Genomic DNA, 24,106 nt, shown 5'->3' with positions numbered 1-24,106 from the left:
GTGGGGAGAGGTTCAGCTGTGGGAGTCAATGGGATGGATGGGGACGACCTGGGCTTAGGCTTGGCTGACCCACCAGCCAGGCCCCTGAGATTCAGAGGGGATTACCACGTCTGCCCGGGCCCCTTCCCTGGGCTCTGCTCCGCTGTGGGAGGGGCGTCAGCTTCCCTCTGCCCACTGTCATCTGGTGCCCCCTCCCCCAGAAGGCTCACCACACGTGGGTCCGAGACGAAGTTAACCAGGGCCAGCCTTAGGGTGTGTGCCTGATGGGTGCCCTGCGGTCTGTCTTCCTCAGAGCCAGGCCCCTGGCGCCCACGGGCCCTCACCAGGACCCCGGCCCCTAGCCCGGCCACACAGACACGGGGTGTCACCCCCACTGTCCCCCAGAAGCACGCAGGGTCACACCCAGTTTCGCCGCAGCTCTCCCACGCGAGGGGGGGGGCACCCTCTCCAGGCAGACACGCGCGTAGCCCTCCCCTCCTCCCCCGTGGGCTGCCTGGCTCCCTTACCTGCAGCAGCCAAGGCGGAGGCGGCCGCGGCGGCTCAGGCTCCGGAGGCTCCCGCGGATCCAGAAGAGAAGGCTCGGGGCAGCCCCGCATCCCCCGCCCTCGCCCTCCTCCTCCTCCTCCCCCTCCTCCCCCTCCTCCCCCTCCTCCCCTCCCCTTCCAGCATGTGGGCGGAGCAGAAGTCTCCCCGCCCACTTCCTCCCCCCTCCCGCCCCCATTTCACTCTCCCTTCCTCCCCCCCTCCTCTCTGCCTCTCCCCCTCCCCCTCCCCCTCCCCTTCCCCTCTCTCCCTCCCTTCTTCCCTCCTCTTCCCTGCCCCCTACTCCCGCCCCCGCCCCGCCCACCAGCGGAGCGGCAGCGCCACCGAGTGGAGTCAGACCTGAAAGGCCAAGTGCTGAGCACATGCGCAGTGGCTCGTCTCCCCGAGGCCCGCGGGGAGTTGTAGTCCGGCCCCGGTACCTTCTTGCCTCCACCCTCTTCTCCCAGAGCCTCAGCCACACGAAGTCTTCTGGTCTTGGTGGGCAGAGCCAGGGGGATGACAGCCATTTGTAGAGCCCTCCAAACCCGGGGAGGGGGAAGTACAAGAAGAACCGTGCCCATTCCACAGATGGAAGTGTACGCAGTGCCGGGTTTGAAGGCAACGCCTGCAGAGCCATTGGATCAATTAATCGCTAGGCATCGATTAAGCACCTACTGTGTGCCGGGCAGAGCTGTGCAAACGCAAAACAAAACGGCCCCTGGCCTCCAAAGGCTTCCACTCCTTCTCTGGCCCAACCATCTGCCCGTGGATACAGTAAGCAGGAAGGTAGTGGCCGGGGGTGTCTCCTGCAGGAAGAAGCTCGGGATTCTGGGATGCAGGCCTGGCTGAAGGCAGCCAGTCTAAAGACATGACGGGGAGGGATGGAGGGCCCTGGCTGCCAGGTCTGAAGAGTGTGGGGAGAGGAACGTGCCTTGTGCAAGGAAGCTGGAGGGGGGTGGGGCAGCCCGAAGTCATTTAGACAGAGCGGGGCTTTTTGAGAGCTGGTTGAATAGGAGAGTGACTGTTAGGTCTGCACTTAAACAAACTTGCTTTGGCAGCAGTGGGGAGGATGGCTTGGAGTGGGGGAAGTTTGCGGCAGGGAGCGCAGGGGGGAGGAAGGAAGAGACGGGGAGCCTGCTGGGCCCCTGGACTGACTGAGGGAAGCTGCAGGTGTCTATGGGACACACAGGGGGAGATGCCCACTGGGCAGCGGGCGATGTACTAGCTCAGGGAGGGCCGTATTCAGGCGTCATATTGAGACAGGTGCTAACTGAAGCGCAGGAGGTCATGAAGAAAGACCGACTGCGGCACAGGCCCCAACACCCCCACCCAGGTGGGGGCGGGGCACGACCTCGGACGACGAAAGAGAAGGGGAAGGCGGGATCAGACGGGCAGAAGGAGAAGCTGGAGGATCCAGGGCCACAAAAACCCGGGGAGGAGGCCGGCTCCAGAGAGGGTGCTCCCCAGTGTCCGCAGCAGCGCGGACGTCCAGAAGCCGAGAACTGAAGGACTGAAATGTGCCCAGCCAGCAGCTGTGCCAAGACCGACCCCAGGAACTGGCATGGAAAGCCGGAGGCCTCGGGATACAAAGTGACACGACGTCATACACAGTAATACAAAGTATCTCCGGGCCAAGGTGGGGGAGGAATCCCGAGATCGGGCGGGGACAAGCTCTGCCCCCGCCCCTGCCTGACAGGCCCCGCCCACGAGCACTCTGGCCCCGCCCCTGTCCGCTCTGGCCCCGCCCTCGCGTCTTGGTTAACGGACCCAGAAGGGCCTCCAGCCTCCTGCGCTGTCGCCCTCGCCGCCGCCGCCGCCGCCGCCGCGGGACTCTTGGACCGGCTCGGCCAGGACCAGAGGGAGGAGCGAGGCGGAGGTGAGTGCCGGGGGCCGGTCCTGTCCGGACTCCAGGGTCCTCTCTGAGGCCTCGGACTCGGTCCTGGGCGCGGTGGGGGTGGTGGGGGGGAGGGTTGGGACGGCGAGGGTGCCTCCCACCCCGAGTTGCGGGGGTGGAGCCTCACTCCTCCCTAGCCACGCGCAAACACGCACAGGCAGTGCCCACGTGAGCCCTCGCAAATGTGGAAGGCCCCTCCCTCCACGCAAGGCAAGCGCCTGAGATCGTCCCCACGCGGCAGCCCTGGTGCCCCCCCCCCCCCCCGCCACTACTCCAAGCTTCCGGGGCTGCTGTGGTCTTGCCCTTGTGCGGAGGTGGGGACCGGACCAGTGCCCGCCCCCGCCCCGCGGGCTCAGGTCGACTCCGAGCCCTGTGCCCGCGGTGGGGTGGGTGGGTGGGCATGCGGGGGCTGCTGGGGGGGGAGCTGAGGTGGGGAGACCTGCGGCCGGGCCGCGGGCCCCGGGCCCCTGACTCGTCCTTCCGGCAGCCGCCGTCCCACCGGGGTGGCCCGGCGCCCAGCCGTCCCGGCTCTGATGGGAGCCGCCCCCCGGGCTCGCCTTTCCCCGAAGCTTTGCCCCGGCCTTGGGCTGGGAAGGGTCTGTGCTTCTAGCCGGACTCCCTGCGCCCAGGGGCCGCTCTGCCTCAGTGGGGGCAGTGAGGGCGGCCTTCAGGGTTTTCCGTGGAGCTGGGCCGGGTTTGGGGAGATAACCCGGCACTCAAGATCAGAGGTGAGATCCTGCTGGTCATCGGGCGAGTAGGGACTCTTAGGTAGGTAGGAGGCAGGGGCTCTGGCGTCCCGAGAGCGCTTTCGGGGATATCTGGGGGGAACTCCGGCCAGGTTTGAGAGGGAGAGAACAGGCATTTATTTGTTAGGTGTCTACACAGTCAGGCACGGGGTTAATCGCCTTACATAATCGCAGTTGCTCCTCCCAACGCCCCTAAAAGGGAGGTGCTGTTGTCCCCATTTTGCTGATGGAGAAACAGGCCGAAGGCAGCAAAGTGACTTACCCCAGGGTCACCTGGCTAATAAGTGCCTGAGGCAGGTTAGGGTTTCCGGTTGGCGGGCTCAGTGCTCTAGCCAATGGCCCAGGGGGCCCAGGCCAGCCCAGATCCCTTCCCCAAACTTCACCGGTATGGATGGGGTGGAGAGGCCCCCCAAACCGAGGCAGGTGTGGCCTCCAGTTTTTTGCCTCCTCCCCAGCCCTGGACTTTGTGAGAGAGAAAAGGGACTGCCTAGGATCCTGGGCTCAGTGGGGCGGCTTCCCAGCCACAGCCTCCCTCTCTGTAAGAGGAGAGCAGCGAGGCCACTTTCAGCTAGAATCGTCAACATCATAACGATATAATAACCAGCATCTATAAGACTTTAAAGTTCCTCCCTTTGGAGACTCAGCCCCATGGATGAGGGCGAAGGGGGAGCAGAATTGAATTGCCTTGCCCAGCACCACACAGCTGGGCAGGATCTGAAACCAGATTTTCATTCAGGTCTTCCTGATTCCAGATGTGGGATTCCCTGGCAAAGATCCCCTCTCCTTCATTAAGCAGGAGTCTTGATAGCCACCTCTTAGAAACCCCTCCCTCGGTGGGCAGTTTTCTCCTTTGTGGAATGACCAGGGTTGGAGCAGGGGAGTATCCCAGATTCCTCAGCCCTGCCCAACTGGCTGGCCAGGGTTATACTGATTAAAAACCTGAGCCATTGTCTTTGAGTGAGGTAATCATTTTATTCATGAGGCCGTCAGGTTATTGATAAAAGGATGGTCAATGGACGACTCTCTCAGACCTACGCTCCCATGCTGGTGGGGCCCAGGGTTTTTATAGGTGGTCCATGGGCCCCAGCTGACTCCTGCACAGAGAGATTATTTCCCTCCCCTCTTCCCTCCCCTCTCCTCTCCCCTCCGGCCTGGCTCCCTAGAGGCTAAGAGGACCTGGGTGGGGCCCGGGGGAGGAGCCATGGGCAGGCATCTGAGTCATGGGGTTTGAGTCATGTCCCGTCCTGGGCGTGTAGCAGCTGTTGCCGGCTCCCTCTGTGTCCCTCGGCCAGGGCTCTCCTCTCTCCTGCCCCAGGTAAGCAGGGTCTTGCCAGGCCCTCTCTGCTCCTGGCAGCCCTGGCCAAGGAGAATGCTCTGAACTGAGCAGCTCCAGGCCTGCTTTTAGCTGCTGGGGAGAGTGGGACTGCCCTGCCGAGCCCGTCTTCAAGGCTAGGAAGGAAGGCCTTGAATGCCAGCCCAAAGAGTTTGGGGGGGAGTGACAGCCCTATAGCCGGGTAGGTGCCCCAGGAAGACGGATGATGTAGTTTGGGGGTAGAGGAGAAGGACGGGGGCCTGCAGGGGAGGCTTGCGAGGCCCGAGGACCGTTGTGGGATGGGTGGCCCTTCAGGCCAGGGTCTGCCAGACTCCAAATGCTTGTGGAACGGCCTCCTGCTGTGGGGCCCTGGAGGAGGCCCGAGCTGGGAAGTCTCCCAGGTGGCAGCCCAAGCCTAGCGCCGCCCCTGTCTGACTCTTCAGACATTGGCTAACTGCCGGCTCTGGGCCAGGCCCTCTGCCGGATGCTGGGCAGGAGTGAGGCAAAAAGGGGCATGCTTGCCTTCAGAAGGTTTACGGCAGGGGTGCAGGTGGGCGGGGTGGGGTGTGGGGAGAAGGGACGAGTGTCCAGAGGTCTGGGAGCCAGGCAGGCGCTGGAGGCCCATCTGGCTGGAACACAGGTGCATGGAGGGAGAGAGAACAGGGATTTGATCCTCTAAGAAGCGAGACTCCCTGAAGTTTCTTTCTTTCTTTTTTTTTTTTGGTGAGGCAGTTGGGGTTAAGTGACTTGCTCAGGGTCACACAGCTACTAAGTGTTAAGTGTATGAGGTCGGATTTGAACTCAGGTCCTCCTGAATCCAGGGCTGGTGCTCTATCCACTGCTCCACCTAGCTGCCCCCTCCCTGAAGTTTCTTGAGTGGAGGAGTGACGTGGTCAGACCTGGGGCCGTTATGGGGGAAGAGGCTGGAGGCAGGGAGGCTGCTGCAATAGGGCTGTGGAGAACAGGATGGGTGGCTGGAGAGTGTGGCAGCCGATTGGATCAGAGGGAGGGCCCGGGCTGGGCACCCTTTACCGAAGCAGGGCCTCAGAGGAGGGCAGACTAGGCTGGGGGTCAGGCCATGGGGACTCACTCGCTGGGTCTGCTGCTGCCCCAGTTCTGACACTTCAGGCAGTCCTAGACAGGGGCAGGAGCCAGAAGGGAGGGATCCCTTATCTCCTTACCTATGAAAGAGGGGGCCCTGGAATCTGGTGGCCCTCAAGTTCTTGGCACCTCTTAGGACGTAGGGCTTTGTGGGACCCTTGATCTCTACAGCTCTACAGTGGGAGTGGTTGGGGGCACAGAGCTGGGCATTTGGCTGCCTCTGTCTTTGCCTCAGTTTCCCCCAGGCCATTTCTTGTCCATCTGCTGTGCTTAGGCTGAGGGCATTTCTCCCATTCTGAGGCCATGGCCCATTTCTTCAGGCACTGGCCCAGTTTCTGCCAAACTGCTTACCAGTTTTCCCAGCAATTTTTGTAAAATGGTGAAGTTTTGCCCCCCAAACTTGGATCTTTGGTTTTTATCAAACGCTAGATTACTATGGGCAGCTAGGTGGCAAAGTGCTTAGAGTTCTGGGCTTGGAGTCGGGAAGACCTGAGTTCAAATTTGGCTTCAAATACTTCCTAGCTGTGTGACCCTGGGCATGTCACTTTCATACTGTGTGCCTCAGTTTCCTCATCTGTAAAGTGAGCAAGAGAAGGAAATGGGCAATCACTCCAACATCTCTGCCAAGAAAACCCCAGATGGTGTCACCGAGTGTCGGACACGACTGAGTAACATCAGCACCTACTTGCCGTGACCATTCACCACCCTTTTTCTTAGGTGATCCCAGATTGTTTTGGGGATGACTGTGGTTGCGGGGGAAATTTAGCCAGTAGATAAAGCAAGGTCATTTCTCCAAACATATCATTTGTTAATAGAGGCATGTGATCTATTAGTAAAGGACAGGCCAATATTTGTCTTTGGGACAAAGACCCTGAGCACATCTGGAGGGTACCAGCACCATTTTTGTCCCTGTCTCTGCCAGTCTGCAGAACTGCAGCATCACAGGCGCTGGCTGTGAGCTGATCCTGAGCCTGCTGCGAACAAAGCCCACCCTGAGGGACCTTGCAGGTGGTGGTCTTCCTACTGATTGGCCTGACAGAGCATCATTGAGACTGCCTCAGGCCAGCTAAGGGTTCTTAGCTCTTCTCTGTCTTTAAGAGGGGTGAGAGATGGGGGAGGGGGGAAAGGGCTTGCCAATCCTTCCAGTCTCTGGAGCTGCCATCTCAGTTGCGGGGGTCACTGGTTGGTTCTCCCCTTGCAGACCAGGTTACCCCAAACTTTAATGAAGAACAAAGACAAAACTCATAGTCCCTGGAGGAGGGTCAGAAGCCAAGGTCCCCTCTGGGTGGGGCCTTTGGGGCAAGGAGTGACCTTCTCGTCGCTGGGTCTCAGCCTTCAAAGACTGCCTGCCTTTTCTGGAGAGGGGTCTTGCCAAAACTGGGAGGAAAAAGTACAGCTCACAAGTGAGTCATTGGCTGTTAGTGCAATCCTAACATTCATTTCCCTCAACTGCTTTGTCCCATACTTTGGAGTGCCTTCCTTCACAGTTGTCACTGGGTCCCTTGCTGTTCAGCACCTCTTATTCTTCCACATTTTTGCCAGTTTTATAAAAATGGGTTTGGTGCTTTGGTTGGGACAGCACTGAATGAGGAAATTAATGCAGGTAGATCTGACTTCAGCTGGGTGAAGAGCGTTTGTAGTTGTGCTCATAGAGTTCCTGGGTTTGTCTTGGCAGGGGGACTCCCAAATATCTTATGCCATCTGTGGCCGGGTGTTCTGCCCCTTTTGCTGGTGTCACTGGGATCTTCCCAGTTCACAGGGCCTACCGCCTCTGGGCTAACCCTGCTCCTCCTCTTGGGGACTGTCCTGTACCATCTGCCCTATGGCTGCTCTGACTCCAAGAGTGGGCAGCCCTGGGGAGGGCCCAGACTGCTGACCCACTTCTGGAATTCTGCTGGCGGGAGGGGGAGAGGGGAAGGGCTTGGGTCCTGCAGTTTCAGGATGAGTGGACAGTGCCCCCTGCTGGGCTTCCGGGAGGATTGAGCAGAACTAGGAAGCCATAGATTTAGGCTCTGTGTCTGGAGCAGGCCTAGACTACCCTGGGAAGTCTTCAGGTCGAGCCCGAGGATGGCCCTAAGCCTGGCAGACTTATGTCCTGTAAGTGCCTTGAGGATTTTGTGTTGACATTCTGTGCCCTGGCCTGGTGCCCAGCCCGTGGAACCATTGAATGCAGACAGCTGGGCTGAAGAGACCTGACCTTGGCCTTCCATGCTGCCTCTATCATCATGCTGGCTTGCCACCCCACAAAGGGCCTGGGCTCAGCCTCCCCCTTTTTTTCAGAGAAGGAGCCCAAACCCCAGCTCTGGGGTTCTTCTCAGCTCTTCTGTTTTCTTTCTGTAAGCCTGGGAGCCCCAGGTGCCCCGACTAGTCCGGTCTTCCCCAGAGGACCCGGCGGACCCTTGGCCTGATTCCTCGGGCATGGAGGGTCATCTTGCAGAAGAGGGCCGCTGGTCAAGGATGAGAGGGAAGGTGGGCCCTGCTGGTCTGGGGCTGCAGAGGATGGAAGAGAGTGAAGGCTTGTCTCCCTGGCTCAGCATCCTTAGTGTGGAGAGAGCTTGAGCACCTTCTTGGGAGACATGGGGTAAGGAGACTGGGTGGCTTGCTGCCCCTCCCCTCCTTCACCTGGTGGTGCCTTGTGCTTTCTTGGGATGGCCCCTGGACCTGAGTCCTGGAATAGGGCCAACCCCTAGTGCAGTCGGCCAGAGCAAAGAGCAAGTCTGTGGAGCCTTTGGGGGCAGCGTGCTGGACAGCTCCCCAGGACGGGAGCCGGACTCCGGGCTTGGCCCTGGTGTCCGCTCCGCCTGGCCCTCAGCACTGGCCGGCTCTGCTTCGGGGAGCTTTGTTTCATTGCGGGCCCAGTCAAGCAATGCCTCTTCTGGGCATGAGTCCTGCAGCCCAGCAGGTGAACTCTCTCAGCCTTGAGCTGCTGCCCAGACTGGCTCTGGCTCTTTGTGGGACCCACGCCCTCCTCTCTTGGCCCTGGCCCTTGTCCCTCTCCAGGTGACACTCCCTCACCCACCATGAGTCTGGAGATTCAGTGTGAGGATCTGAGCAGTACCCGATGGACAGAGATCCTTCCATCCATGCAGCAGTACGGTGTCATCAGGTAGGGAGGGCCCGCCTGCCCCGCCTTCCCCTGCGCCCCTGGCTGGCTTCTTCAGGCCAGGCCGCTGCCTGGCAACCCCCCCCCCCGCCCCCCCCACCCCCCACCCCCCCACCCCCCGTCAAGAAGGGGAGCTCCCAGGCCAGGCAGCCTCCCTAGGGGCTGGGCAGCCTCCTCTGGGGCCTGGTCTCTGGGCATGCCCCAGCTCTGACTGGGCCTTTGTCTTCCAGGCTCGATGACTGTGGCCTCACAGACACCATGTGTGCCAACATCAGCTCTGTGCTGCAGGCCAATTCCTCGCTGACAGAACTCAGCCTGCCCAATAATGAGCTGAAAGATGAGGGGGCCCAGCTGGTGCTGAAGGGTCTGCAGAATCCCAACTGCAAGATACAGAAACTCAGGTGAGTTGTGAGTTCTGAGTGCTCACAGGGTGCTGCCCCTTCTATGCGTGGGCCTCACTTTCCTCTTCTGTGAGAGGAGGGCATTGGCTAAGCTGGCCTCTGCCATCCCCACCTGCACCCGGCCCTGAGCACATCTGGAGGGTACCGGCACCATTTTTGTCCCTGTCTCTGCCAGTCTGCAGAACTGCAGCATCACAGGCGCTGGCTGTGAGCTGATCCTGAGCCTGCTGCGAACAAAGCCCACCCTGAGGGACCTTCAGCTGAGTGACAACCACCTGGGTGATGAAGGCATGAAGCTGCTGTGTGAAGGCCTGATGGATCCCCGGTGCAGCCTGGAGAGGCTAGAGTGAGTACCCTGGCCCGAGTCAGGCCGGGCGGGTGGGCTTCTTCCTGTTGTCAGCCCTGCTGGCCCGCTCTGGGAGGGAATGAACTTCTCCAGATGCCCTCCGAGGCAGGCCCAATGCGAAGCACGTAATAGACATTGTCTGATTGTTTGATCAGAGAAAGCAGAGATTTGCCAGTGAGGCCCAACTCTGACCCTGCTGGGATCCAGCAGACTGGCCATATGAGGAACAGGGTGTTATGGGAGGAGCTGGGGAGGGCTCAGGAAGGCTTCCTGGAGGAGGCGGCTTCTGAGTTGCACTGGATTTAAGAGGGGTAGAGGCAGTTAGTTGTCTCCTTGACTCCTCAGGCCATAGTGGGCCTGTGACTGTTTTGAAGTAGGTCTTTGCATCCAAAGACAGGCTGGGGTGGGAGCCCTACCAGGTAGTGAGTGGCCTGTATCAGACATGGATGAGAAATCTGGAAGACTTGGCAGAGATGAGATTGACAGGATTGCTTAGATCCTGTGGTGTGTGACGTGGGGAGGGGGGAAGAGTCAGAGAGCCCCATGCTTGAAGCTGGGCCACCAACAGCCATGGAGCTCGTGGGGTATCTGGGGAGAGTCCTCGGCAGGACTTTGGTGCCATAGGCCACTGGGGTCAGGGTGGGGTGGGTTGGGGTAGACAGAGGAGCCAGCTGGATGGAGGGAGAGATGGGCCTCCAGCTTTCTTAGCACCCAGGAGAAGGGGTTTCATTCCTCTGTCCTGAATGTGAGGGCCAGAAGGAAAAGGAGAAAATAAATAGGATCAGCCCCATTCAGTCAGTCAGCAAACATTTCTGAAGTACTTTGTGTCAGGCACAGGATGAGGAACTGGGCATACAAGGCAAAGACACTTCCGGTAGCACCTGCCCCTGGGAAGCTTACGCCCTAGTGGAGGAGACAACCTGGACATGACTGGGTGCTCACAGGATCTCAGACGAGCAGATGGAGGGTCACCTTAGAGGGGGAGGAACTGGGAGAGAGTCCCAGCGAGAGAGTGCCGGGCTGAGTTCAAATCCAGAGTTAAGGGACCACAACTGGCTTCTAACCTGGGAATGGCAGGAGCCAAACAGAGCAGGCTAGACAGAAGTTTGATTTTCATGACTCTGGCCCTGGCCAGGAAAAGGGCCTGGGAGCAAGAACACATGTGCTATGGCCCCGCCCCTAGTGGGGTGGCCCAAGTCAACGTGGGAAGATCTCCATACTCAGACTAGTGGCTGCACAGTGAGTAGTAACAAGTTTGATTCATTGCAGGACTTTGTGAGTTTGTCCAGCCCAGAGAACACCTGATGAATCATGTGATTTTGCCAGAGGGTGAGATCATCCAGAGGGTGATCGCAAAGGATTGTTGTCTTGTCAAGCCCAGGGCACAGCCGGCTTGCTAGACCTTAGCTCCTGAAAACAGGGGGGTCTCCTAATATTTTGTCATTTCCTCCTTTTGCCCTAAGGGAGGGGGTCTTTCAGACCCCCTACCCTTCTGGCCTAAAAAAGAGATGCAGGGTGCTTCCTTGTGTCCTTGGGTTGTCAGTGCCAGACAGGACACACAGAAGACATGTGGTGAGGGGCTTGTTGGTGTCCCATTCCTGGACCTTGATACGAACATTCAGCTCTAGTAACAGAAACTCTGCCAATAAAATAGCAGAAAAACAAAAACTCTTCCAGGAAAACAACGACCTCCCAGTCCACCTGAAAGGTGGAGATGTAGACACCCTCCTGTACAAACGAACGATGCTTCTACTGCTTCAGCTGGGCCTCTTTCCCCCATAAGAAGTGAGACTGGACACCAGGAGCAGACAGAAGGGGCAAGGCCTGAGGGGGCCTGGGGCAAGGGTTAGGGCTGGACAGAAAGAAATTCCCTAGCCGGGAGGGAGGGAGGGAGAGGAGGGGGAGGGGGGAGAGAGAAAGAGGGAGAGAGGGAGGGAGGGAGGGAGAGGAGGGGGGGGGAGAGAGAAAGAGGGAGGGAGGGGGGGAGAGAGGGGGGGGAGAGAGAGAGAGGGAGGGGGAGGGGGGGAGAGAGAAAGAGGGAGAGAGGGAGGGAGGGAGGGAGGGAGGGAGAGGGGCAGGGAGGGGCAGTTATAAACTAAGATGCCACAAGAGGCCAGCTGGACCAGGGCAAAATGTTAGCCAGGGGGATCAGTTCTTTGAGGGGCCTATTGGGGAAGTGTGTCCCAGGTATCATTGCTAGACATTGTTTGCTTACAAGCAGTGTGTGTGTGTGTGTGTGTGTGTGTGGTGATGTAGAGGGAGAAAATGCCAGCTCACACTCGAATCAGGGCCTTGGTGGCTGAAAACATAATGAAAGGGAAGAGGAAAAAAACCATGATGGAATGCTTGGCCCTCATCCGGAGTCTTGGGACGGCTGTTTCATCTGGGTGTCGGCCGCTTCTAGGTCCGTACTTGGCTGAACCTTGGGGTCCCTGGAAGGTTTGGCTATCTACTCAGGAGCAGGGGCTTTCTGCAGATGATCCAGGAGTCCGTGCCCACAAGTTTGGCAGCTGTGGGAGTGGTCAGAAGGACCTGGTAGGAGCCCTCAGAAACAGTGACTGATTGCACATAGAGATGGTCCAGTTTCCTAGCCATGCAGGGCTAGGTTCAAATGCTGGTTACATGAATGTCAGATTATAGACCAAACTACTTAGAAACTTAGACTTAAAAATCTTGAAACAGGGGGCAGCTAGATGGTGCAGTGGTTAAGGCACCGGCCCTGAATTCAGGAGTACCTGAGTTCAAATCCAGCCTCAGACACTTGACACTTACTAGCTGTGTGACCCTGGGCAAGTCACTTAACCCCCATTGCCTGCAAAAAAAACAAAACAAAACAAAACAAAAATCTTGAAACAAAAGATCAAAGCAATACAATAATTATCACCAATGCTGACGTCAAGTCTCCTTGTATCCTAGTAACCCTTTTTTTAAATTTTGGAAAGACATTTAATAATGACTAAAATTTAAAGAGATTTTCTGAATAACTAAGTCGGTTAATTAAAATCTCCCTTCTGTAAGCATTGTTATTCACTGCTAGTGACCCGTTTTTTTTTTTTTTTGGTGAGGCAATTGGGGTTAAGTGACTTGCCCAGGGTCACACAGCTAGTAAGTGTCAACTGTCTGAGGCCAAATTTGAACTCAGGTCCTCCTGACTCCAGGGCTGGTGCTCTATCCACTGCGCCACCTAGCTGCTCCCAAAATTGTATTATTTTTTTTTTTCTTGGCAGGGCAGTGAGGGTTAAGTGACTTGCCCATGGTTACACAGCTAGTAAGTGTCAAGTGTCTGAGGCTGGATTTGAACTCAGGTCCTCCTGAATCCAGGGCTGGTGCTTTATCCACTGTGCCACCTAGCTGACCATGACCCGTTCTTAATGTGCATTTAACCAGCATGTTTTGAGTCCCAGATGTGTCATGTAGTTATTTGGTCTTTGGGTATCCTTTCTTCGACAATAAGCTCTGAAGGGGCTCTGTTTTTCTGGTTCCAAACCTAGAGATTCCTAAATAATTTTGCTAGTAATACGACTTAATACAACTTAATAGAATGTCTTCAATTTGGTTTTCTAATCTTGAAACTTCAGAGAATTTCAGTTTATGTATTCCATTTGCTGTTTCTATCCTTACTTAAATCTTGTGCCTGATTTAAAACCCTTTTAAAAATTTATGATGGTCCCATTATAAGATGAACTCTCCTGCCTTTTGATATTTTCAGACAAATACTTTAAAAATGGGAAAAAAATTTCTCTTTCTTTACCATTTTCAATACAATTTATGTGTAAAATTCAATTAATCCTTAATTAATAAAACTATAATCCAATTTTGGGAACCTATTACCAAAATGCTCAAAGCCTGAATTTCCATACATTTGGAAGGCAATCATATATATGTATATACTTCTTAGAGAAAACATTCTAATCCTGTTGCTTTCTCAAAATTTACTATTCCATTGATTTAGAAAACCTTTACATTACATCTTTGTCTTATTACTTTGCCTATTCATTTCCCCCTTAGGAGGAGAACATCCCTGTACTATAATTTGACCACAAACACATAAGATGTTCATACTTGCATCTTGTAATAGTCACTCAGAGATGCTCCAGCCTCAGTCTGTTATTTAATAGGGTTAGCATTGTACTTACAAAACTTCTGGTTATAGAAATTGGCTGTGAAAGGAAAAAGAGGAACAGTTATACCAATGTCATGTCATAATGGGGAAGAAACTCCCTTAGCTTTGCTTGACGCCAGGCATGAGTCCTATCTGACAGCCAATCATGTAGTCACAGGGTGTTAAAAGCAAGGCTCAGGATTAACCAGGCAGGGATTTTCCTTTTCAGAAAGGAAATAGCACAATGGGGAAATAGGATGCTACTTGGGGCCAGGCCAGAGTCATCCCCAGACTTTTCCCAGGCACAGACATCCCCCTTCAGCAGTTCCCAGACTGCAGCACGGGCCATTCTCTACTATCGACTTCATGACAGGAAAGACGACTGTCCCCATAATCAAACCTCAGCACGATAGTAAATGACAGTCCCAGGATTTTTTACCTAAAATAGCAAAATTTCATTAACCACAATTCAGAGCTTGAGTATCTTTTCCACTTGTTTCCCTAACATTTCATTTATCCTTTACTTATAAATTACAATTACTCATATTCTGGGGCTTCACACATGGCAAATATGTGATAGTTGACTCATCATTAATATGTTGAAGCTACATCTTTAAACCACCATATATACTTTCACAATAGCCAAGATTTTCAAATGAAAATTCACTATGATCATAAACATTATCTGCTTTACAGCAAAATATACCTCGTTAAATATTTAACAGTTTTCAAATATATTTTATCATTTCCTTTTGGTTTTTTTGTTTTGTTTTTGTTTTTTTAGTGAGGCAATTGGGGGTTAAGTGACTTGCCCAGGGTCACACAGCTAGTAAGTGTTAAGGGTTTGAGGCTGGATTTGAACTCAGATACTCCTGACTCCAGGGCCGGTGTTCTAGCCACTGCGCCACTTAGCTGCCCTTATCATTTCCTTTTAAAAGCCCAATTCATGTGTAACAGCATTCAGATTAAAAAGTTGTTTTGTCTAATAGCATTTTGTTACAATGGTCTCTCAAATTTCACAATATAAGAGAATTTAGCAATACAGTGATAACAATAGCATGTATTTAAAACATAAAACAAAACTTCAGATGCCATCCATTAGGCAATTACATTTCCAAATTATCATATATAAAAATCATTGATCTTATTACCTTTGGGATTTTAAAACTGATTTTAAAGTTATCAGGCAATGGGGCAGTTAGGTGGCGAAGTGGATAAATCACCAGCCCTGGATTCAGGAAGATCTGAGTTCAAATTTGCCCTCAGACACTTGATACTCACTAGCTGTGTGACCCTGGGCAAATCACTTAATCCTTATTGCCCCCCAAAAAATAAACAAATAAAATAAAATAAAGTTATCAGGTATGGAACAATTACATTCACTTAAAGAAATACTGATATAGTGCTTACTAAATGCCAGTCACTGTATTAAACATTCTATAATCATATCAGTTTGATTTCAGAACAACCCTGGGAGGTAGTGTGATGTTTAAAATCTATACTTTTTTTTTTTTTTTGGTGAGGCAATTGGGGTTAAGTGACTTGCCCAGGGTCACACAGCTAGTAAGTGTTAAGTGTCTGAGGCCAGATTTGAACTCATGTCCTCCTGACTCCAGGGCCAGTGCTCTATCCACTGCACCACCTAGCTACCCCATTTTTTTTAGATCATTTTTTATTGATATCTTTTGTCTTTATAGCTTGTTTTCCCCTCCTCCTATGCCCTCCCAGAGAGCCATTTTGTGTGTGTGTGTGAATGAGGAAATTGGGGTTAAGTGACTTGCCCAGGGTCACATAGCTAGTAGGTGTTAAGTGTCTGAGGCCGGATTTGAACTCAGGTCTTCCTGACTCCAGGGCCAGTGCTCTATTCACTGTGCCACCTAGCTGCCCCCTGTTGTTTTAAATCTAAATGTGTGGTTGCCTTCAATTAGAAGCTTTAGTACCAGTCTTTGGGCATTAAGCATTTATTAAAGCATACCAGTTATCCACATGGAGTTCAGAAAGTTAAGAAAAGACCTCTCTAGCCTGGAGTTCCAGCCTGCTCAGGTTCTTCGTCAAGTCCTCCAGCATAAGCCTGCTTCAACCATGAACTCTTCTCAAACTGAGTGTGGAAGCTTTTTATAGGTCTAGAGCAAAGGCGGTCCTTACACACTGCTTCAAGCTGATTGGTAGGTGTCATCCAAATCCATTGGTTCACTGGATTGAAGGTGGTCTCGTGTTAATTTCAAAGTCCTTAGCTTCTGAGAACAATACCTTCTTAAGGGCCAGCCAGGTGTGGTTATTAAATCTAATTAACTTGAAGTAGGCTAATGAGCAGTCAAACACTCTCAATTCAATCAGTTTAGATTAATCTCCAGGTAAGCCTTTGAGTATCTGCCAAATCCCATTATTTTCTCACAGTAGGTAACATTTTTCTCTTTACCAATCAGGAAACTGAGGCAAACAGATACACAGTTAATAAATCAATGCAAAAGAAATATAATTCAAGTTTCCCTACATTTTTCCAGCATTTTTTTTCAACACCTGTATTTGTGACACTCATCTGAGATGAGAGGGCTTAACAGAATAAAATGGCTCTGACAAGAAATCTTTTGTTTAAGTAATCTTTCCTCTTTTCATGATCAGAAATGTCAAGGAAGGGTTAACAAGAGGTTGCTATAAGGTACAAACCATTTACCTATTTCTTTTTCTTCACTCTGGGATTACTTCTAATCTAACTGCTTCCTTCACTGCCCTAGAACAAAGAAGCTGTCAATCTTCAGGGGATGTGCCATCTACTTTTAACTTTTATAAAATGTAATAATTATTTTTCCTTAAAACAAATTATGCAGAGTGGTGCCCCAAAACTTACTCAGATATTTCAGAAGGGAGTGAGTTCCTGGATTCACACCAAATCCCAGGAGTTCTCCCTGCAATCTTAAAATGATTAATTTTCAGATTCCTTAATGATTAATCTCCAAATCTCCAGAGTCTGTTAAAATGTTTTTAGTGGTTCTACAGCTTTAATTATCTGACTTTATTTCTGTAATTCCAACTTGGCCAATGTTGAAATGACAGAAAAAAAAAGTGTTTTGCAGGGTTTTTTTTCCCTCTTTTAACCTAATCTCCCACAGAAAGCCTAAAGTGGGAGTCAGCCCTGGTTATTGAGACAGTTGCTTCAAGTATGAAAGTTCATTCATTTTTCCCAGTACCCTAAATCTTTTGTTACAACCCTTAGAAGTTTTTCTGGCTGACTGAATTTTAAATCTTTCAAAGTAATGGAATCTACCAACAGCATGAACAGGACAGAGACATTTGACTTTTTACATCGACACAGACAAAATGACAAGACAGATACAGACACAACCCTTTCTAACAAGGAGTGCAATTGTGATTGTAATTTTAACCGGTTCAACAGAGGCAGGCAGAGAAGCCAGCTAACAAGTGTGCAAGTGAAGAAAGGACATCCCAGAGGGATCTGAGCACCAGAAAGGCCCAAGAGTTTTCCCTCAGAAAGGCAGGCTCAAAGATGAGAGCTTGGGGTGGACTGGAGCAAGCTTACAAGACCACAGGGAGCTGGACTCTGGAGAAATCTCCAGTGGTGCCTAGTCTGCTCTTGCTGGTACTGGAAAGTCTGCTTAGCCTGATTCCATGTCCAATCCCACTTCAGACACCATTAATGTTAATGGACTAGAAACAGGCTCTAACCTGTGAATAGCAGGGGCCAAACAGAGCAGGGTAGAGACAAGTGAAGCAGGAATTAAAGAGAAGTAAATGGCTTGCCAACAAGAACACATACATGTGCCACAGCCCTGCCCCTAGTGGGGAGGCCCAGGTCATTGTAGGGAAATCTCCATACTTAGCCTAATGGCTGCACAGTGAGTTGCAGCCCTGACAGTGGGGGGTAAGAGCATGAATGTGACAAGTTTGATTCATTGCAGGACTTTGCGAGTTTGTCCAGCCCAGAGAACACCTGATGAATCATGTGATTTTGCCAGAGGGTGAGATCATCCATCGGATGATTGCAAAGCATCATTGTCTTGTCAAGTCCAGGGCACAGCCAGCTTGCTGGGCCTTAGCTCTTTTTCTTTTTTCCTTTAATAAAAGTATTTTATTATTTTCCAGTTACATGTAGAGATAGCTTTCAACATTTGTTTATATAAGATTTCCAATTTCAAATTTTTCTCCCTCCCCACCTCCCCCAGACAGCAGGCAATCCAATATAGGTTATATATATATAGGCCTTAGCTCTTGAAAACAGGGGGTCTCGGGGGCAGCTAGGTGGCACAGTGGATAGAGCACTGGCCCTGGAGTCAGGAGTACCTGAGTTCAAATCCAGCCTCAGACACTTAACACTTACTAGCTGTGTGACCCTGGGCATGTCACTTAACCCCAATTGCCTCACTTTAAAAAAGAAAGAAAAAGAAAACAGGGGGTCTCAAACACTTCCAAGCTGAGCAACCCCAGGCAATTCAACCTCTGCCTGCCTCAGTTTCCTCATTTGTAAAATGGAGATGATAGCGCCTCTCTCCCAGGGTTGTTGTAAGGATCAGATGTCATGTTTGTAAACCTCAGTGCTGTAGAAATTGTAGCCATCAGCTCCTGCTATGGAGGGAAGCCAAGGATTGGAGAGGGAGGGTTATCAGGGCCCCTGGGTTACAGAGGCCATGGGGATGGGTGCTGGGTTACTAAGGGCTCGGAAGGCCGTCACTGGAGTTTATTGGGCGGGTGATGTGGTCAGGGCTGAATGGAGAGACTGAGTCAGGCAGACTCCTCAGGTATGGAGGGAGGGAGGGGCCTGCACCAAGGTGGGGGCAGGGTCAGAGGAGAGAGAAGGGAGCGTATGCCCAAAATGGTGAAATCGACAGGCCTTGGCCCCATATTGGATCGGGGGTGAAAGTGAAGAGCCCAGGATACTCCTGGGCTGGGAGGCTGGGGGACTGGGAGGAGGGTGGTGCCCCCCACAGTGATAGGGAAGGGGGGGGGTGAGCTGTTGAGTTTCAGATGTCTGCTGGGTGTCCAGTTGGAGATGTTTGAAGGGCACCTGGGAAGTGGGGGCAGGAAAGGTGGATGGGAGAATCCCCAGCTTAGACGTGGTCATTGAATCCAGGGGGGCTGAGGGGATGGCTAGGGGAAGAGAGCAGAGGCCCAGGCCCAAACCCTGTGGGGCATGGTTTGGAGGAGGCAGAGGTGAGGTACCAGGAAGGGGTGATCAGCAGTAATAAGTAACCTTTATGCAGTGCTGCAATGTGGTAAGCCCTGTGCTAAGTGCTTATGACAGTTTCATCCCCCACCACCCTGGGAGGCCGGTCCTGTTATTACCCCCATCTGACAGATGAGAAAACTGAGGCACAGCAAAGTGACTTGCCCAGGGTCACACAGCTAGGAAGTGTCTTGCAGCAGGATTTGAAGTTGGGTCTTCTGACTCTAGGCCCTGCTCTCTGGGCTACTGGTCAAGAAGGATGAGGTCATTAGATTTGGCAACAAAGAGGTCGATGGTAACTTTGGAAAGAGCAATTTCAGGTGAATGATGAAGTCAGAGGCCAGATTCTAGAGAGTGAGGCACCGAGTGCAGACCCCTGGTCCACGAGACGTGTGATGGTGGTGGTGGTTTAGTCGTGTCTCTGTGACCCCATTTGGGGTCTTCTTGCCAGAGAGAGTAGAGTGGTTTACCATTTCCTTCTCCAGCTCATTTTACAGATGAGAAAACTGAGGCACAGTAAAGTGACTTGCCCAGGGTCATACAGCTAGGAAGTATATGCAACAGGATTTCAATTCAGGTCCTCCAGACTCTAGGCCTGGTGCTCCATCCACTGTGCCACCACCAAGCTGCCCCAGGAGATATATGGGACAATAGCTGTAGGGATGGACCGATCAAGGGATTGGGTTTTTTTTTGGGGGGGGTGTTGGTTGGAGGCAGGGAGAGATTGGAGGTGAGTTGAGTGAGCAGGGCTGGTGGAGGAAGTGGACAGTCCTGGATGCAGGTGCTTAGAGGGCTTGGCTTTGCCACTCCAGAGCAGTGGGGGGAGGCTGTGAAGAGGGAGTGAGCTGGCAGTAAATGGCCTCACTCAGGAGGGCCTGGCCCATCCAGTCACCCTCAGGGTCCCCAGGCTGGGCCCTCGGCCAGTCCCCTCACTCACCCCTATTCTTCTGAGCAGGCTGGAGTACTGTGAGGTCACCACAGCCAGTTGTGAAGCTCTCTCCTCTGTGCTCAAAGCCAAGGGCTCCCTCCAGGAACTGACTCTGAACAACAATGAGCTGGGCGAGGCAGGCGTCGTTCTCCTCTGCCAAGGACTGATGGACCCCAACTGTAAACTGCAAGTCCTGAAGTGAGTGTGCCCCTCGGCCCCGAGTTAGGGCTGCAGGCAGACGGGCCTGCCCACACACTTCTCCTTTCCTCAGGGGTGTATGGGAAGGGCCGGCTCAGCTCTTCTAAGCAAAGATTCACTCCCCTGCCCAGTGGCATACATGCACTAGCTCTCACCTTTGCCCTTTCCTGAGTTCACCAGCCTCCACTGTCCTCCCTCTTCCAGGCCTGCCTTGGCTGGGGGCTCTGTGACCTTGGATAAGTCCCTGTGCTCCTCTGAGCAGACCCTTCTTGGTGGGGGCGCCCTGGAGGGGATTCCAGAGCCCATGTCCCTGATTCTGCTCATGGTTCCTCTGAGAAGATGCTGGCCAGGATGGGACTGTCCTCTGTCCCAGGGAAGACCCCTCAGAACTCCAGCTCCCGGCCAGTTCTGACCCAGGTTCTGCCTCCTCACCCCTTCCTCGGCCACCCCAGACTCCAGGTGGGGCTGAAAGGGGTCTGGTCTGTCCATGAAGGAGGACACCAGCCTGGCTGTAGATAGAGCATGGCATGGGATGAAACCTGAGTCCCCTTGGAATATGATGAACATAAGAGCTGACATTTCTCTATTTTCCCATTATCCCCCTTGGGCATTAGGTGCTATAATGAGCGCCATCTTGCAGTTAAGGTACCTAGCATCAGAGATGTGCACTGACTTTCTGAGGGGCACAGTCAGAAAGTTTGAGACAGGATTTGAACCCAGGTCTTCCTTCCCTCAAGCCTAGCACATCTACACCGCATCATGGCATCCTTTGCCCATTCCCAGAACAGGTGGGATTATAGTGAGTTGGGCTTTGTTGACCAAAGCCTTTGCTTAAAAAAAAACCAAAAACCCATAAACTGTGGATAGGGAAGAGCTAGTGTCTGTGAAGCCCCCTTGGCACAGAAGCCAGCTGCCTTTTGTAATGGGCCTTGGCACCAGGAAGTGGTTTCCAGACGGCATGAAAAGGTGGTGTTGGCACTGGACCCACTCTCTCTTTCTGCCACAGGCTAGAGGGGTGTGGAGTCACCTCTGCTAATTGCAAGGACCTCAGCATGGTGCTCCAGACCAAGGAATCCCTGCAGGAGTTGTGCCTGGGAGAAAACAAGATTGGAGACGCCGGCTTGGCCCAGCTGTACCAGGGGGTCCTGAGCCCAACCTGCAGGCTGAAGACCTTATGGTGAGTCGGCCTTGGCCTGATCTTAGTCCCTCCTGAGGTTATGAGCCTGAACCTGCAGTCCTGGAGAATTGACATACCAGCCTGGAAGCCGCCTTAGCCGGAGGCTATTCTCAGCAGCTGTTTGGGGGGGGGGGGCCCTCAGGGAACTTTCTGCACACCTCCTGAGCTGCAAGAAGATCCAGGCTATCGGAATCCTTGCCTGGGAGCCTGGGAGAACGTGGACAGGAGCTGGGCTTGGCAAACCCCATTTTTGGTAAAGGGCTGGTGAGGGGTTTACAGTACTTGAGAGAGCACTAATTTACTAGGGAGCCATGCCAAGTTCCACAGGGAAACTAAAAGAGTTGGCCTCCTAGGACCTTACAGAGTATGGATCTGAGAAGTATCTGAGTGACCGTAAGCCTAAGGAGCATTGGCAGAAAGCTGATGGGCTCTCAGGCTGCCTGAGGGTAGGCATAACCAGTCAGCAAACATTTATGAGGCACCTGCTGTATGCCAGGCACTGAGCTAAGCATACAGAGTTCCCAGGACTAGGGAGCAGCTCAGACCCCATCTGGAGGAAGAGGTAGGGGAGTGTTCAGAAAACCCAGGGCGCAGCACGGAGCTGGAGTTGGGGAAAGGCTCCTTGGACACCCTCCTCACCCAGGGGAGGCAGCTTTTGGCAGGATGCCAAGGGACTGTCCCCGTCCATCCCTGCAGGCTGTGGGAGTGTGACATCACGGCCGAGGGCTGCAAGGTCCTCGCCCAGATCCTGATGGGCAAACCCTGCCTGAAGAAGCTGAGCCTCATCTGTAACCTGCTGGGCGACGAGGGGGCAGAGCTGCTGTGCCAGGCGTTGGTGGACCCCAACTGCCAGCTGGAGGAGCTGTGGTGAGTGCCCCCCTGGAGTGAGCGCTGCCGCCCAGGCGAACCTGCAGCTCCGGCCCGGGTCGGGTGGGGCCCCGGGTGTCTCAGTGAGCCCTCTCCCACAGGCTGAGGACGTGCGGCTTCACGACGGCCAGCTGCGCCAACTTCTGCACCGTCCTGGAGAAGAACCGGACCCTGAGGGAGCTGCAGCTGAGCACCAACATGCTGGAGGACGATGGCATCGAGCAGATGAGCAGGGGCCTCATGCACCCGGACTGCAGCATCCAGAGTCTGTGGTGAGGGCCCTGTTGTGAGCTGGGGGGGGGGGAAGAGGGAGAAAGGGGAGGGGGAGGGGAGGAGGGGGAGGAGAGGGGAAGAGGAGGGGGAGGGAAGAGGGAGAAAGGGGAGGGGGAGGAGAGGGGGGAGGGAGAGGAGGGGAGAGGAGGGGAGGAAGGGGAGGAGGAGGAGGGGGAGGAGAGGGGGAGGGAGAGGAGAGGAGGAGGGGGAGGAGAAGGGGGAGGGAGAGGAGGGGAGGAAGGGGAGGGGAGAGGAAGAAGGGGAGGAGGAGGGGGGGGGAGGGGAGAGGAAGAAGGGGAGGAGGAGGAGGGGGAGGAGAGGGGGGAGGAGGAGCCCCTAACACTGGGCTCTGGCCATTGCTTCCCAGGCTGGGGGATTGTGAGCTCTCGGACAAGTGCTGTGGGACCCTGGCAGCCATCCTGCTCGCCAACCATACTCTGAAGGAGCTGGACCTTAGCAACAACAGGATGGGCGATGAGGGCATCAGGCTGCTGGTGGCCAGCCTCAAGGAGCCCAGCTGCACCTTGGAGCAGCTGGTGTGAGTGCTGGCGGTGGAGCCCCCCGGGGAAAGGGGAGGGGAGGGCCCCACTGGTGGCTCATGTGGAGGAGTGACCTCGGCCTGATCCTTCTCCTCTCCTTCCCCCCAGCCTGTTTGACATTTACTGGACAGAGGAGGTGGACAATGAGCTGACGGCTCTGAAGGAGTCCAAACCCAGCCTGCGAATCACGTCGTGATGGGCCCGCCTCTCCAGCTTCTTGGCCCCGCCCACACTAACCTTCCACTGTCCCTTGGGAGGGGGTCAGGAGGAGGAGCAGGAGCAGGAGCAGGGGGAGGGGGGCCTTGGGGATGGGGGGCTCTTACTTGTCTGCTTTAGACCCGAAATTGAGCTACGGTTTCATAGCTTCCTCGAGAAGCACCAACCTTTTCAATCTTGTTTTTCTGCTGGAGAACAGAAACGCTTCCTACTTTAATAAAGCATCTCTTGGACCTAGTGTGAAGCCCAGGCCCTTCTTTCTTTCTTTCTTTCTTTTTTTTTTTTTTGGTGAGGCAATTGGGGTTAAGTGACTTGCCCAGGGTCACACAGCTCAAGTGTCTGAGGTCGAATTTGAACTCAGGTCCTCCTAACTCCAGGTCCAGTGCTCTATCCACTCACTGTACCACCTAGCTGCCACTTTTTTTTTCTTTTCTTTCTTTCTTTTTTAAAGCCCAGGCCCTTTTTTTTTCTTTTCTTTTTTTTCCAGTGAGGCAATTGGGGTTAAGTGATTTGCCCAGGGTCACACAGCTTGTTAGGTGTCAAGTGTGTGAGGTCGGATTTGAACTCGGGTCCTCCTGAATCCAGGGCCGGTGCTTTCTCCACTGCGTTACTTAGCTGCCCTCTCTGTCTCTGTCTCTCTCCCAGCAGCTGCATGGTCAGAGCTTTGGGCTCAGCTCTAACCAGAGGCAGGTATTTAGAAGGTGACCAGGGATCTGATGCCCCTGCCCCAACAGTGCCTTGGCACCAGAGGGGGTGGGAGCGGATGAGCACAAGCCTGGGAGATCAGGCGGTGATGGGGAGCTCACTACCTTCCAAGGCAGCCCCGTCCTTCCATTTTGGTTCTGTTCGCAGGGGCAGGAAGGTTTTATTTCCCACCCCCACCCCCCCGATGGGTTTAGAGGAAAAGCCATTTTGCCAGTGCCTGAAGAAGGGAGACAGGCTTTCCCACAGCCCTGAGCCTGGAAGGGAAACCCCCCCTCCCCCGCCTTGGGGCAGGGAGCCCTACCTTGGCCTTTCCAGCCTCTGAGGCAGCTGGGGGTCAGGCCTCATTTACAAGGGGCTGCACCCTGTAGCTGAGGACGAGAGCGCCCCCTCAGGGTGCTGCTAAGCACTGAGCTCCCTCTCCTTTCTGCAGTCTCTACTCGCTCCCGCCCCTCCCAGCTCCTCATTGGCCAAAGGGGACCACGTGGGGAGGATAGAGG

The 24,106-nt window shown here is 53.8% G+C and overlaps 2 protein-coding genes across 11 annotated transcripts in view; one reads left to right on the top strand and one right to left on the bottom strand.

Annotated features, from left to right (window-relative positions):
• LOC122730850 (USP6 N-terminal-like protein) overlaps window positions 1–628 on the bottom strand; it is a 39,578-nt gene extending 38,950 nt beyond the window's left edge. The window contains exon 1 of one of the 3 annotated variants that reach the window (XM_043970350.1): window positions 507–628. The gene's annotated coding sequence lies outside the window, so the exon portion shown is untranslated. Of the gene's footprint in view, window positions 1–209; window positions 412–506 lie in introns of those variants that run through there. The other 2 variants (XM_043970351.1, XM_043970349.1) reach the window with 2 other exon arrangements.
• A 1,615-nt stretch (window positions 629–2,243) lies between these two features.
• On the top strand, window positions 2,244–23,142 carry RNH1 (ribonuclease/angiogenin inhibitor 1). Of its 8 annotated transcripts, none has more exons than XM_043970193.1 (11): window positions 2,831–3,144; window positions 6,777–6,978; window positions 8,576–8,681; window positions 8,909–9,079; window positions 9,255–9,425; window positions 19,662–19,832; window positions 20,839–21,009; window positions 21,706–21,876; window positions 21,978–22,148; window positions 22,517–22,687; window positions 22,797–23,142. In XM_043970193.1, the coding sequence occupies exons 1-11, from the start codon at window positions 2,950–2,952 to the stop codon at window positions 22,882–22,884; spliced, it is 1,788 nt and encodes a 595-aa protein (XP_043826128.1). In that variant the 5' UTR covers window positions 2,831–2,949; the 3' UTR covers window positions 22,885–23,142. The 8 variants fall into 8 exon arrangements, with proteins under 8 accessions (XP_043826135.1, XP_043826134.1, XP_043826128.1 ...); XM_043970194.1 differs by lacking the exon at window positions 2,831–3,144 and adding an exon at window positions 4,382–4,477; XM_043970200.1 differs by lacking the exons at window positions 2,831–3,144; window positions 6,777–6,978 and adding an exon at window positions 2,244–2,398.
• The last annotated feature ends 964 nt before the right edge of the window (window positions 23,143–24,106 follow it).

This window comes from Dromiciops gliroides, chromosome 6 (assembly GCF_019393635.1).
Source record: "Dromiciops gliroides isolate mDroGli1 chromosome 6, mDroGli1.pri, whole genome shotgun sequence".
NCBI classification, from domain to species: domain Eukaryota; kingdom Metazoa; phylum Chordata; class Mammalia; order Microbiotheria; family Microbiotheriidae; genus Dromiciops; species Dromiciops gliroides.
The sequence above is the reverse complement of the archived record's forward strand: the minus strand, read 5'-3'. Positions and strand labels throughout refer to the sequence as shown.

Coding starts and splice junctions, on each gene's coding strand:
- RNH1 (XM_043970193.1), top strand. CDS start 2,950: ATGGGAGCCGCCCCCCGGGCTCGCCTTTCCCCGAAGCTTTGCCCCGGC. Junction 3,145..6,776: donor CCCGGCACTCAAGATCAGAG/GTGAGATCCTGC, acceptor CTCCCCTTGCAG/ACCAGGTTACCCCAAACTTT. Junction 9,426..19,661: donor TGCAGCCTGGAGAGGCTAGA/GTGAGTACCCTG, acceptor TCTTCTGAGCAG/GCTGGAGTACTGTGAGGTCA.